The sequence below is a fragment of the Barbus barbus genome (assembly GCF_936440315.1).
Source record: "Barbus barbus genome assembly, chromosome: 19".
NCBI lineage: Eukaryota > Metazoa > Chordata > Actinopteri > Cypriniformes > Cyprinidae > Barbus > Barbus barbus.
The window spans coordinates 3,750,811-3,762,703 of NC_136747.1; the positions used below are offsets into that span (position 1 = coordinate 3,750,811).

At 37.9% G+C, this 11,893-nt stretch overlaps 1 protein-coding gene across 1 annotated transcript; it reads left to right on the plus strand.

The window, feature by feature from the left end:
• Nucleotides 1-2,877: 2,877 nt before the first annotated feature.
• On the plus strand, nucleotides 2,878-11,563 carry LOC306884896 (nuclear inhibitor of protein phosphatase 1-like; the record flags this gene model as incomplete). The annotated part of the gene is made up of 7 exons (XM_079441135.1): nucleotides 2,878-2,927; nucleotides 3,434-3,494; nucleotides 4,241-4,394; nucleotides 4,472-4,689; nucleotides 8,985-9,129; nucleotides 9,600-9,664; nucleotides 10,787-11,563. 7 exons carry the CDS (start codon nucleotides 2,878-2,880, stop codon nucleotides 11,126-11,128), a joined length of 1,035 nt encoding a protein of 344 aa, XP_079297261.1. The 3' UTR covers nucleotides 11,129-11,563.
• Between the last annotated feature and the right edge of the window lie 330 nt (nucleotides 11,564-11,893).

Below are 11,893 nucleotides of genomic sequence, written 5' to 3' on the forward strand. Positions count from 1 at the left end.
AACACATGCAATATATCAATTGTGTTATGAGAAATTACCATTGTTATAAACGTTTTTAAACAAATTCTAACTTTTGGGTCATTCCGTGTCAACTCAACCTGAGGTCCCCGGCTCAAATTTTTGATTTTGCTAATTTTTTTCTGAAGAAAGACAGACATGTATAGTGATGAAAGCCAAAATATTAAGTGTCATGGATGAATATTTACAGAGTAATCCACGATTTTGTCGAGGGGGGTCAAAATTGCCCCAAACCTGAGATTCAGAGCCAAATTACAGGAGGTTAAAAATGGCTTCAGAGAGGTGGCAGCATCACCATGTTATTTTTACACAGAGATTGGTAGGTCTGTTAGTACAATATGTTGACTTTAGGAATCTTTGTTGGATTATGTGCCAATGGTGAGCATTCAAAAATGGGAAAACAGCACTTTTCAAGTTTTTTTTCTCTAAAGTTCGAATGCCTGTAACTCAAGAAGTATTGAAGATTTCTTGACGCCCTTTTAGATATTGGGTCTTAACAAACTTTCCTTTTGGCGTCTTCATTTTTAAGGCCCTATGGAGTGGTTACAGAGATACTGGAATTTAAATATGGCTTCAGGAGTAAATAGTTAAAATGTACATTTTCAGTGGTCAAAAACCAAATGTTTAATTTTTAAGGCCCTCTATGGTTTAATCCTACATCTTGGTGCGGCTCCATGTCCAAATTGTTGCGTCCTACCCATTTTCACACCAAATGTGGTTTTGTATTCATCTAGTCATCACTGCTGACAATGCAAATAATAACAGTAACCTAGGGTTTAGGAATGCACAGTGTGACACATCAGATTATGAATGATCAAGATTAATTGTTAACTCTAGATAAAGTATGAACAATGTGAAATGTAAAATAAGGAATCCATTTACCTGGGGTTTACAATTACATAGTGTTAATTATTTCAAGTGTGAGAAACCTTAAATATTTGAGGTATTATCAGTGATTATGCCAAATATGCCCTTTAGCACAATGATTATGCTCATATAACAATAAGAAAGAAAAAAAGACAATCTAATAATTAATCCGGGTTAGGCAAATCTTGGTTTATTGATGTGAACGCAACCACTTTTCCGTAGGAGATACGGTTGATTTGATTCAAACATGCTACAATATTGTGTGTTTGAACTCTTGGTAGCTTCAGAAGCTGTTAAAATGAACAAAATCCCTTCCAAATATCGCTGAAACTGATTCTAATATAGAATCTTATGAATGGACTACTGAGAGAAAGATAATGTCCCTCAACTCCAATTTCAGTGCGTTTGAAGCACTCTGACAGGTATGTTCTGTGCATATTGTTTTGATAGAGGAAAACGAGATGCATTCCTAGTTTCAACATATTCTTCAGACATTCTGCTTTAAATATAAGTATCAGCTGTATACAAACATTTGGTTTTCAGCCACTAAATTATGTAATATTCAACAATCTGAAAATGGAGCCTCATTGATGTCCCCATATCTCTGGGACTGAACGATGTAGGGCCTTGAAAATGAAGATTCCAAAAGAAAAGTTTATTAAAAAAGTTTATTGCGATATCTTTAATATTTCTTGAGTTTATAGGCATGCCAAGTATTTATGGCAGTCAGACAGGTATATTCAATGCAGTTGTTTTGACAGAACTAAATGAGATGCATCTCTAGTTTCAGCATTATTTGTTCTTCAGACATTCCTCTTTAAAAGAAAAGTAACCACATTTGGTTTTTGACCACTGAAAATGTACATTTTAACAATTTACTCCTGAAGCCATATTCAAATTCCAATATCTCTGGAACCGAACCATATAGGGCCTTAAAAATGAAGACGCCAAAAGGAAAGTTTGTTAAGACCCAATATATCAAAGGGCATCAAGATATGTTTTATAATTCTTGAGTTACAGGCATTCAAACTTTGGAGAAAAAATGTGAAAAGTGCTGTTTTCCCATTTTTGAATGCTCACCATTGGCACATAATCCAACAAAGATTGCTAAAGTCAACATATTTTGCTAACAGACCTACCAATCTCTGTGTAAAATTAACATGGTGATGCTGCCACCTTTCTGAAGCCATTTTTAACCTCCTGTAATTTGGCTCTGAATCTCAGGTGAAAATTTGACATTTTGACCCCCCCTTTACAAAATAGTGATACTTAGTAAATAATAATCCATGGCACTTAATATTTGGGCTATCATCGATATACATGTCTGTCTTTCTTCAGAAAAATATATTAGCAAAATCAAAAAATTGAGCCGGGGATATTTCTGAAATTAGTCTGATTTGACACGGAATGACCCTCCTGTAATTGATGCCCCTATCCATACAGTTATCAGTAAGAATATGCATATAGCAATTCCATTTTGGTGCAAAGTGCCAACAGTTTTCACTTTATCATTTGCAATAAAATATATTTAACTTCTATTATATAGATACATTAAGCATCTTAAAGGGATAGTTCACCCAAAAATGAAAATTCATCATGTTGTGATGATGTGATGGAAAAACAAAACAGGCTTGTAAAGGGACCCCAAAGAACCTTGTTAGGATGCCCATAAAATGCCTAATAATTACAATAAATGAAAAGACCAATTATTTTTGCATTCAGTCAAGAGTGTGGAAGATGTCATGCCAGTATCAGTGGAGAACTGAGTAGACTATAGCTGCAGATATAGAGTCAAAAGTCTCTTTACTAAAACCTATTTCTTACAGATAATACTGCCTACTGGTATTATATAAGACATTGTTTTTAAAACGAAATATGAATCAGTAACCAAGTCCATAAGCTGTTTTAGGTGTCAACCGAGCGAACTACAACTCCCACAATCCTTAGCGAGATCTGGTCATGTTTACCCAGCATTCCCCGCGTCTGTGCAAAATGGCGGTGAATGCAAGCACAGACACAGCTGTCTTCGACTGCCCGTCATGGTGAGATGAGAAATAAAGTGCATCATTATTGCAATTAAAATGAAAGCCCTGCATGCGCGTGCGTGGATTATGAGTTCCATGAACAAAAACAATGCAACTCAGCCCTGCATGAGACGCGCGCACTAACTCAATACACAGCAGCAGATCAATCCACTCTGCATGCATGCATTCATAATTATTATTATTATTATTATTCTTCTCTTGGATGTCTGGTGTATATCATAGCCCTATATCCATTTGTGGATGTGATAAAGCGATTCCTGTGTTTAGTGTTGCATGAAGATATATGTTTCATAAGACATACAGACTAATTGCTTTTATTCCACTTAAATATTAGCATTTATTATGATCTATATACAGCTCTAGTCAATCTTTCAAATAAATGCACACGTGCATTTTATGCATAGAGAAATGGCACTTCTATATTGTGCATATGAAAGGTTTAGGAGACTGAATGAAGGGTGAATGAATGAATTTTGTCACATTAATTGTTAATTTAATCTCAGGGCAGGAAAACCTCCACCTGGACTCCATCTGGATGTGGTTAAAGGAGACAAATTAATAGAGGTAAGACTGCATTAAACGAACAGTAATGGAAATACAATGATGATTCGTGAACTTTGACCTGTGCACGTGTTCCCCTTTATATAAATATATATTCTAAAACAATAAGTGCTGGAGAATAAACAAGGCTCAATCGAGAATAGGAAAACACTGAGCTGTTTAATAACTAGTTGTGTTATTTCCTAGGCTTAAGAAATAATTGATAAATAATATTTTTGTAAGAATTCAGATGAAATCTTTAAACATTTATGATCAGCTCTACAGTATTCCATTACCAAAAAATTCATATTTGTACATGCAATCTTTAAAATAAATAAAAATGGAAGAGTCACGATAATGCATTGTTTAAAATGTGTGTAAAATGGTTTAAATGTCGTCTTAAGGATCATTCACCCAAAACAAAAATGTCATTCAACAACAGTAAAACTGACTTTTTTTTTCCTCTGTGGACCATAAAAGAAGATATTTCCATGCAATGCAATAATTAATATATATATGTGTGTGTGTACATGCATATATTCCCCATGGGCACCGATACGGTTGTTTACCAATATTCTTCAAAATATGTATGTATTTATGTATACTGTAAAAAATTAAAAGTTGAAAAAACTTTGTTGAGAAAGTTTAATGTAACCAGCTTCAGGAGATTTTTTAGTTTTCTCAACTTTAAATTTTTGGACAGTGTATGTATTTATTTGTTTGTGTTCTTCAGTATTGTGTGTCAGTAAGCCTCTTGTTGTCTCCTGCAGAAGCTGATCATCGATGAGAAGAAGTTCTATCTGTTTGGGAGGAACCCTGACCTCTGTGACTTCACGATAGACCACCAGTCGTGCTCGCGGGTGCATGCGGCGCTGGTCTACCACAGACACCTCAAGAGAGTGTTCCTCATCGACCTCAACAGCAGTGAGTGCTCAACAGATCACATCCAACACGTGCTGAACCCAGCCGTTCCCATCTCATGCTGATTTGTCCTTGTTTAGCCCATGGCACATTTCTGGGCAGAATCCGGCTCGAGCCCCACAAACCTCAGCAGGTGCCGATCGACTCGACCATGTCTTTCGGAGCATCCACACGCGTCTACACGCTGCGAGAGAAACCGCAGACACAGAGCATCTCCAGCACAGGAGACAGTAAAGGAGTGGAGGACGAGGAACTGAAGGGGCTGCTGGGACTGCCGGAGGAAGAGACCGAGCTCGAGGTGTGTGTGTGTGAATTCAAGCCTTATACAACTACATTGCCAAAAGTATTGGAACACCCCCTTCTAATGAACAGGTTTGACCACTTTAATAATTTCCATGTTTAAGCATATAATGATTTTCTAGGGAGTTGTGTGCTTCTAATTGTATAGCCACAGTTTGGACAGGACCCTTTTCTAGTCTAACATGACAGTGTCTCTGTGTATAAGACACGGTTCAAAAAGAAAATATTGATTGAGTCGGTGTGGAAGAACTTGACTGGTCTGCAGAAACCTCAGCTGTGACTTTAAAGGGGTCATATGATGTGATTTCTTGTTTTCCTTTTCTTTAGTGTATGATGTAGCTGTTTGTGCATGTATAAGATCTGCAGCGTTACAAAGCTCAAAGTGTCCCACAAAAGGATTTATTGTGTCTAAAAGATAAGGCTGATGCAGACCGGGCTAAAGCGCCTCATTCACACACACCCACATGTCTGCGTCACGATGTGGAAATATTTGCATAATGCCACCCAAATGTTCACGCAAAGAAAGAAGGCGTGGTTTCAGTAACCACTGTTCATTAGAAGGGGTGTCCCAATACTTTTGTCCATATAGCCCAGGGGCCAGTTGCATAAACTTAGCCACCATGTTAAGACTGTGCCTTAAGAACTAGTTTGACCAACTAGCAGTTGCCAAGGGGTAATCAGTCTTTCTTTTCCAATACAAATAAGACCAATCTACCTTTTCATAACTGAATTTAACTGAATTTAAAAAGTTACGACCAGTCTTGAAGAAAAAATTAGATGACTAACTTTTTAAGACTAGTCTAAACAGTTTATGCAACTGGCCCCAGGTTTCACAAACAAGGCTTAAGGCTAGTCCCAGACTAAAATGCATGTCTGAGCAGTCTCAACTAAAAATATCTTGCTCTGACATATTTTAAGATATTGTTATAGTGCCATTGTTCTGTCTCAAGATGCACACCTGTAATGTTTTCTTCCAAGGCCTTTTTATAAAAGCTGCTTAAATACCTTAATTTAACCAAGGCTTAGTCCTGGTTTAAGCTAAGCCACGACTGTGAAACCGGGCCTTAGTGCATGTACAAGTCATTGGTGTTTAGTGATGAGTTTTTGGCTCAAGGTCTGCATTTAAAATCACACCAGATGTGTTTATTTGTGTTTCTGCAGACCAGTCAAGTTCTTCCACACTGACTCAATCAATCATGTCTTTTTGAACCAGAGACACTGTCATGTTAGAGCAGCCTTAACTCATACCACACACTGTATGTAGAAGACTTTTATTAATCAAAATACGAATGAAGTATAATGACTGTGAACATAGCCATTTGTGTATCAAGTTGTTCTACTATTATTATTTAAAAAAAAAATCCCTCTAATTCTTGCACTCTCTATTTGTTTTCTAACTGCATGTTTTCTTTAAAAAAAGGCCTCTAACACTATTATATCTACTGTTATTTTTATTTTTATTTATTATAAAAAAGAGTCTCTAACATTAGTGTTTCCTATTCATTTTCTACAGGTGCATCTTAAAAAATAAGAATATCATGAAAAAGTTATTTTTTTTCTTGTAACTTATTTCAAAAAGTGAAACTTTCATATATTTTAGATTCGTTGCATGTAAAGTAAAACATTTCAAAAGTTGTTTTGTTTCAATTTTGATGATTAGATCTTACAGCTGATGAAAGTCAAAAATCAGTATCTCGACATATTAGAATATTTTCTAGGATCAATCAAAAAAAGCATTTGCAAAACAGAAAAGTTCAAGTTGTTTAAAGTATGTTCATTTCTGCACTCAATACTTGTTCGGGGCTCCTTTAGCACAAACTCCAGCATCAGTGAGGAATGGCATGGAAGAGATCAGCCTGTGGCTCTGCTGAGGCACTATTGAGCCTTCAGCTCGTCTGGATTGTTGGATCCACTGTTTCTCATCTTTCTCTTGAAAATATCCCATGGATTCTCTGTGGGGTTCAGGTCAGGCATGTTGGCACAGTTGGCATCAAGCACAGTAATATCATGGTCAGCACACCACTTGGAAGTGGTTTTGGCACTGTGGCCAGGTGCTAAAGTCCTGCTGGAAAAGGAAATCAGCATCTCCATAAATCTTGTCAGCAGATAGAAGCATAAAGTGCTCCAAAATCTCCTGGTAGACGGCTGCATTGACTCTGGACTTGATAAAACACAATGGACCAACACCAGCAGACGTCACTGCACCCCAAATCATCACTGACCGGAAACTTCACACTGGACTTCAAGCAGCTTGGATTCTGTGCCTCTCCAGTCTTCCTCCAGACTCCAGACCTTGATTTCCAAATTAAATGCAAAATTTACTTTTATCTGAAAAGAGGACTTTGGACCACTGAGCAACAGTCCAGTTCTTTTTCTCCTTAGCCCAGGTAAGACGCTTCTGACGTTGTCTCTGGTTCAGAAGTGGCTTGGTAGCCCTTTTCCTGAAGACGTCTGAGCGTGGAGACTCTTGATGCACTGACTCCAGCTTCAGTCCACTCCTTGTGAAGCTCTCCCAAGTGTTTGAATCAGCGTTGCTTGACAGTATTCTCAAGCTTGCAGTCATCCCTGTTGCTTGTGTACCTTTTCCTACCCAAATTCTTCCTTCCAGTCAACTCTTCATTTAAGATGCTTTGATACAGCACTCTGTGAACAGCCACCCCTTTCAGTAATGACCCTCTGTGACTTACCCTCTTTGTGGAGGGTGTCAATGTTCGTCTTCTGGACCATTGCCAAGTCAGCAGTCTTCTCCATTATTGTGGTTTCAAAGAACAAGAGATACCCGGAATTTATACTGTAGGGATGGTCATTTATCATACCTGCAAACTTGTCGCTTTTCGGCGACAATCGCCGCTTTTATTGTCAATTGGGTCATTCACGTGAATCGTGTAGAACCGGAGAGTTTTTTTTTTTTTTGGTGGGGGGGGGGGGGTCTTGCGTTAATTGACATCTGGGCCGATCGGAATCTCTACTGAGCTCGCGCCTGTCAAGAGATGGGGGTGGGCTTGCGTGCCATGTAGGCCATTATTGGACAATTCTTATAAATGACATTTTTTCTGGACCAATCGGAATCTCAGCGCTTGGTTCAGGATCTTGAAACACACTGGCATCTGTGTTCGCGCCTGTCAAGAGACACCTGACCTAATGTGGAAACTGATGGAAATTGAATTCAAGGTAAATCAGTCTTTTTGGAGCTAAACAACAGATATTTGTTTGCTTAAGTCAAATAACGTCAGCTAAGTTAGCGTTTTTTTTTATACAGTTAGCCTATGCTTCGAGCAAAATGCTTAATAGCAAGCAATACAAGCGGATCCAATGCTGGAATTTCCGTTAGCAAGATAGCAAATTTTCTAGCCATCTAACATTATTAGCTAGTTGTAATGTTAATTCCTGCATTGTCTGACCGTCTTGCTAACTAAAGTTACTACGTAAGTATATAGTATTTCAGATAGCCAACTTAGGTTGCAACCTTATCATTAGCCCCTAACTTAAGCCAGGTGCTCTGCCCTGAGTTCTGGCTGCTACTCCAATTCTGAGCTACCCTGATTAACGACACGTTATGGAGGTTGTCGTGTGCGCAGCAGTCATTCAAGTCAGCTAGATGTAGCCCTACTTTTAAAGCGTTTTTGATGTGGGTAGATGTGACTGTTTAGACAACAGGTGATGCGAGAGTAATACAGTGTAACAAAGCAATTTGACGTCTTGTTGCATTGGATGCGGCGCATTACTTGTAAACAATGTCTATTTAGAATCTGGCGAACGTGCAAGGCTAATGCGTCCCCCCCCCCCCAAACACTGTCACCTTTTTTTTCTCTGATGAGTTTGCAGGTCTGATTTATTGAAACTCAAATATAAATGTTCTAATATTTTGAGATACTGATTTTTGACTTTCATCAGCTGTAAGCTCTAATCATCAAAATTAAAACAAAACTTTTGAAATGTTTTACTTTACATGTAATGAATCTAAAATATATGAAAGTTTCACTTTTTGAAATGTTACAAGAAAAAATGGAAACTTTTTCACTATTTTCAATTTTTTTTAGATGCACCTGTATTCTGTCTACTATACTATTCCTAACGAACAAACAAACGCCTTGCTACATGTACTGCGTTAGGCTAACCGAGACTTGTCATAGCACTCTTTTGTTGGTTTGGATTGCTTCTATTGTCCTCATTAGTAAGTCTCTTTGAATAAAAGTGTCTGCTAAATGACTAAATGTAAATGCATATAACTGTCACTGAAGAGTTTCATGTGCATAATTTCTGTTTTTCTGATGCCTATTTTTTTTTCACCAGAACCTGACAGAGTTCAACACGGCTCATAACAAACGCATTTCTACACTCACCATTGAGGAGGGAAACCTGGAAATCCAGAGACCCAAGAGGAAGAGGAGGAGCTCACGAGTTTCCTTCAGTGAAGACGAGGAGATCATAAACCCAGGTACTCACACGATGTGAATATACAATATATATGTACTCTACTGTTCAAAAGTTTGGACTCGGTAAGATGCTTTTTAAAAGAAATGATTATTTTTATTCAGCAAGGATGTATTAAATTGATCAAAAGTGTGACAGTAAAGACATTTATAGTGTTACATAATATTTCTGTTTCAAATAGATGCTGTTCTTTCGAACTTTCACAGAATGCTGAAAAATATAATGGAAAAATACGAAGCTGTTTTCAACATTGATAATAATCAGAAATGTTTCTTCAAATCAGCTTATTAGAATGATTTCTGAAGGATCATGTGACACTGAAGACTGAAGAGTAATGATGCTGAAAATTGTATGCATTATTCAATCCTCCACTCTCACTGTTTTCAGTTTCTCTGGAACGACTCAGTCTTCACACACTCTCTTCTCTCACGTTTGTGTTTTGACTTTTGTTGCATGTCTTTTCTCTTCTCGCAGAGGACGTGGACCCGTCTGTAGGACGCTTCAGAAACATGGTGCAGACGGCTGTGGTTCCTATTAAGGTACGATCATTGGTCTGCTGTCTGCTTGCTTGTTTTAGCATGTCATCATTGATTTTAATGGATTTGAGAACAGCCGTACTCTCAATACAGTTTAAGTTGTTTGTTGCATGGCTTGTGAACAGGAAATTGTATAATGCGCGAGTAATGGCTTCTAAAAGGCTTCCTCGTCGTCTGGATGTAAGGGAGCTTAGATGTACTCCGTCTTTTGCAGTAGTCTTGATACACACACACAAACCAAAAATTATTCAGACACCAGATATCATTTTTGATATTGTTTTTAATAGTGGGTGTGCAGGACACTATAATTCATTTATGTAAGTGAGGATAGCAAAATAAAGTAAACACTTTGACCTGATGATGTTTTGCTTAAGAGTTTTTTCTTTAATTACTAATGCAACCTTTTTACACCACAGACTATACCAATTTAGGTCAACCAATTACCAAGCAATGCTTAATTTTGTTCAATCTAATTGTGTACTTAAATTTAACAGCTGAATAATTTTTGGTTGATTGTAATCCATTACATACCTTTCTATCAAAGTTATCTGTGACCCTGGAGCACAAAAGCAGTCATGAGTAGCACAGGTTTATTTGTAGCAATAGACAACAATACATATCCTAATGATTTTTGGCATAAAAGAAAATTGTATCATTTTGACCTAACAATGTGTTGATGGCTATTGCTCCAAATATACCTCTGCTACTTATGACTGGTTTTGTCTTGGTTTTTGGTCACATGTGGTTTATAACAGCTAAGGGGCATTGTTAGGCACGACGCGAAGCCCCCTTACTGTTATAGATTCACTGTAAACAATGGTTATTTCATATATGTAGCAAAGGTTTCACAAAATAAAACAAAGCAAATGAAATTGAATGATAGTAATAAAAACATTATTCTTCCGCCAAACAACATAGTTCCTCAGAAGCGGTTGTGGTTGCAACAGAGTGGTTTGCAACAAACGTGAACAAAGGTGTATGTTTGTAGAATCATTTACAACAGCTTCGAATGCGGCTCAACCAATCAGAATCAAGGATTGGAACTATCCGTTTTATGAATAAATTTTAGTTTGACTGTAGGACAGTAGTAAAATGCATTTAATTTGTGAAACGTCTGTCCCACAGAAGAAGAAGCTGGAAGGCCACGGCACGCTGGGATTGGAGGAGAGCGTAGCGCGCCGGTTACAGAGCTTCCCGCTGAGCGCAGGGCTGTACGGAGACCTGCCGCCCGCCAGCCACGAGGCCGCAGGACAGGGTGGCTCGTCTGCCATCACCGGCGGGATGCCCCTGACCTTCCCCAACCCCGCCCCAGAGGTGGACCTCTTGCCCACGACGGCGCAGCCGCCCGCTGTGCTGAACCCCGCTCCCGGACCCTACTCGGCCGAGCCGCTCAATGAGCCGCGCAAGAAGAAGTATGCCAAGGAGGCGTGGCCTGGAAAAAAGCCCACCCCCTCCCTGCTGATTTAACACGGGACACACAAACTGTGACAGATCTGAAGATTCCGTCTCGGAGTTCGTTTGAAGTTATTGGTTCCAAATGTCTTTTTTTGGAACTTTTCTGATACATACTTCAAATTAGTGCTGTCAAACAATTAATTGCGATTAATCGCATCCAAAATGAAAGTTTTGTTTACATATTATGTGTGTGTGTACTGTGTATATTTATGTGTATATATATAAATACACACAGATGCATGTATATATTTCAGAAAAATGTTATGTTTATGAAGAGTTCCAATGCAAAAGCCTCTAAAAGCATCAAAAATGAGATAATGATACTGAGTGAACGCTCTCCACTCATAGTACATGTTCATCAAGTACTTTCATTTTAAATGCACTAAATCCCAGCCTCAGCTCATTCAGAAGTACCAGTACTTACATAGAAACCTATACATAGTAGCCAGAAAGAAATGCAAAGTTTAAAGAAAAACGTCAGACTAGAGGCTTTTGCATCTGAACTCTTCATATTATAAAAATATTATTAAATTATATTTATATATAAGATAAATTATATGAATATAAATATATACATGTAAATATTTTCAAAATATATACTGTGTGTGTATTTATATGTACATAATAAATATACACAGTACACAGACATATCATATGTAAACAAACTGAGATGAATCGTTTGACAGCACTTCTTTAAATTCATAACGCTGCCCGTTTCAGTTTGAGGCTTTGTCTCATGGGTTACTCATTTGGAGAAGCTGCTGCGTCTGAAGTTGA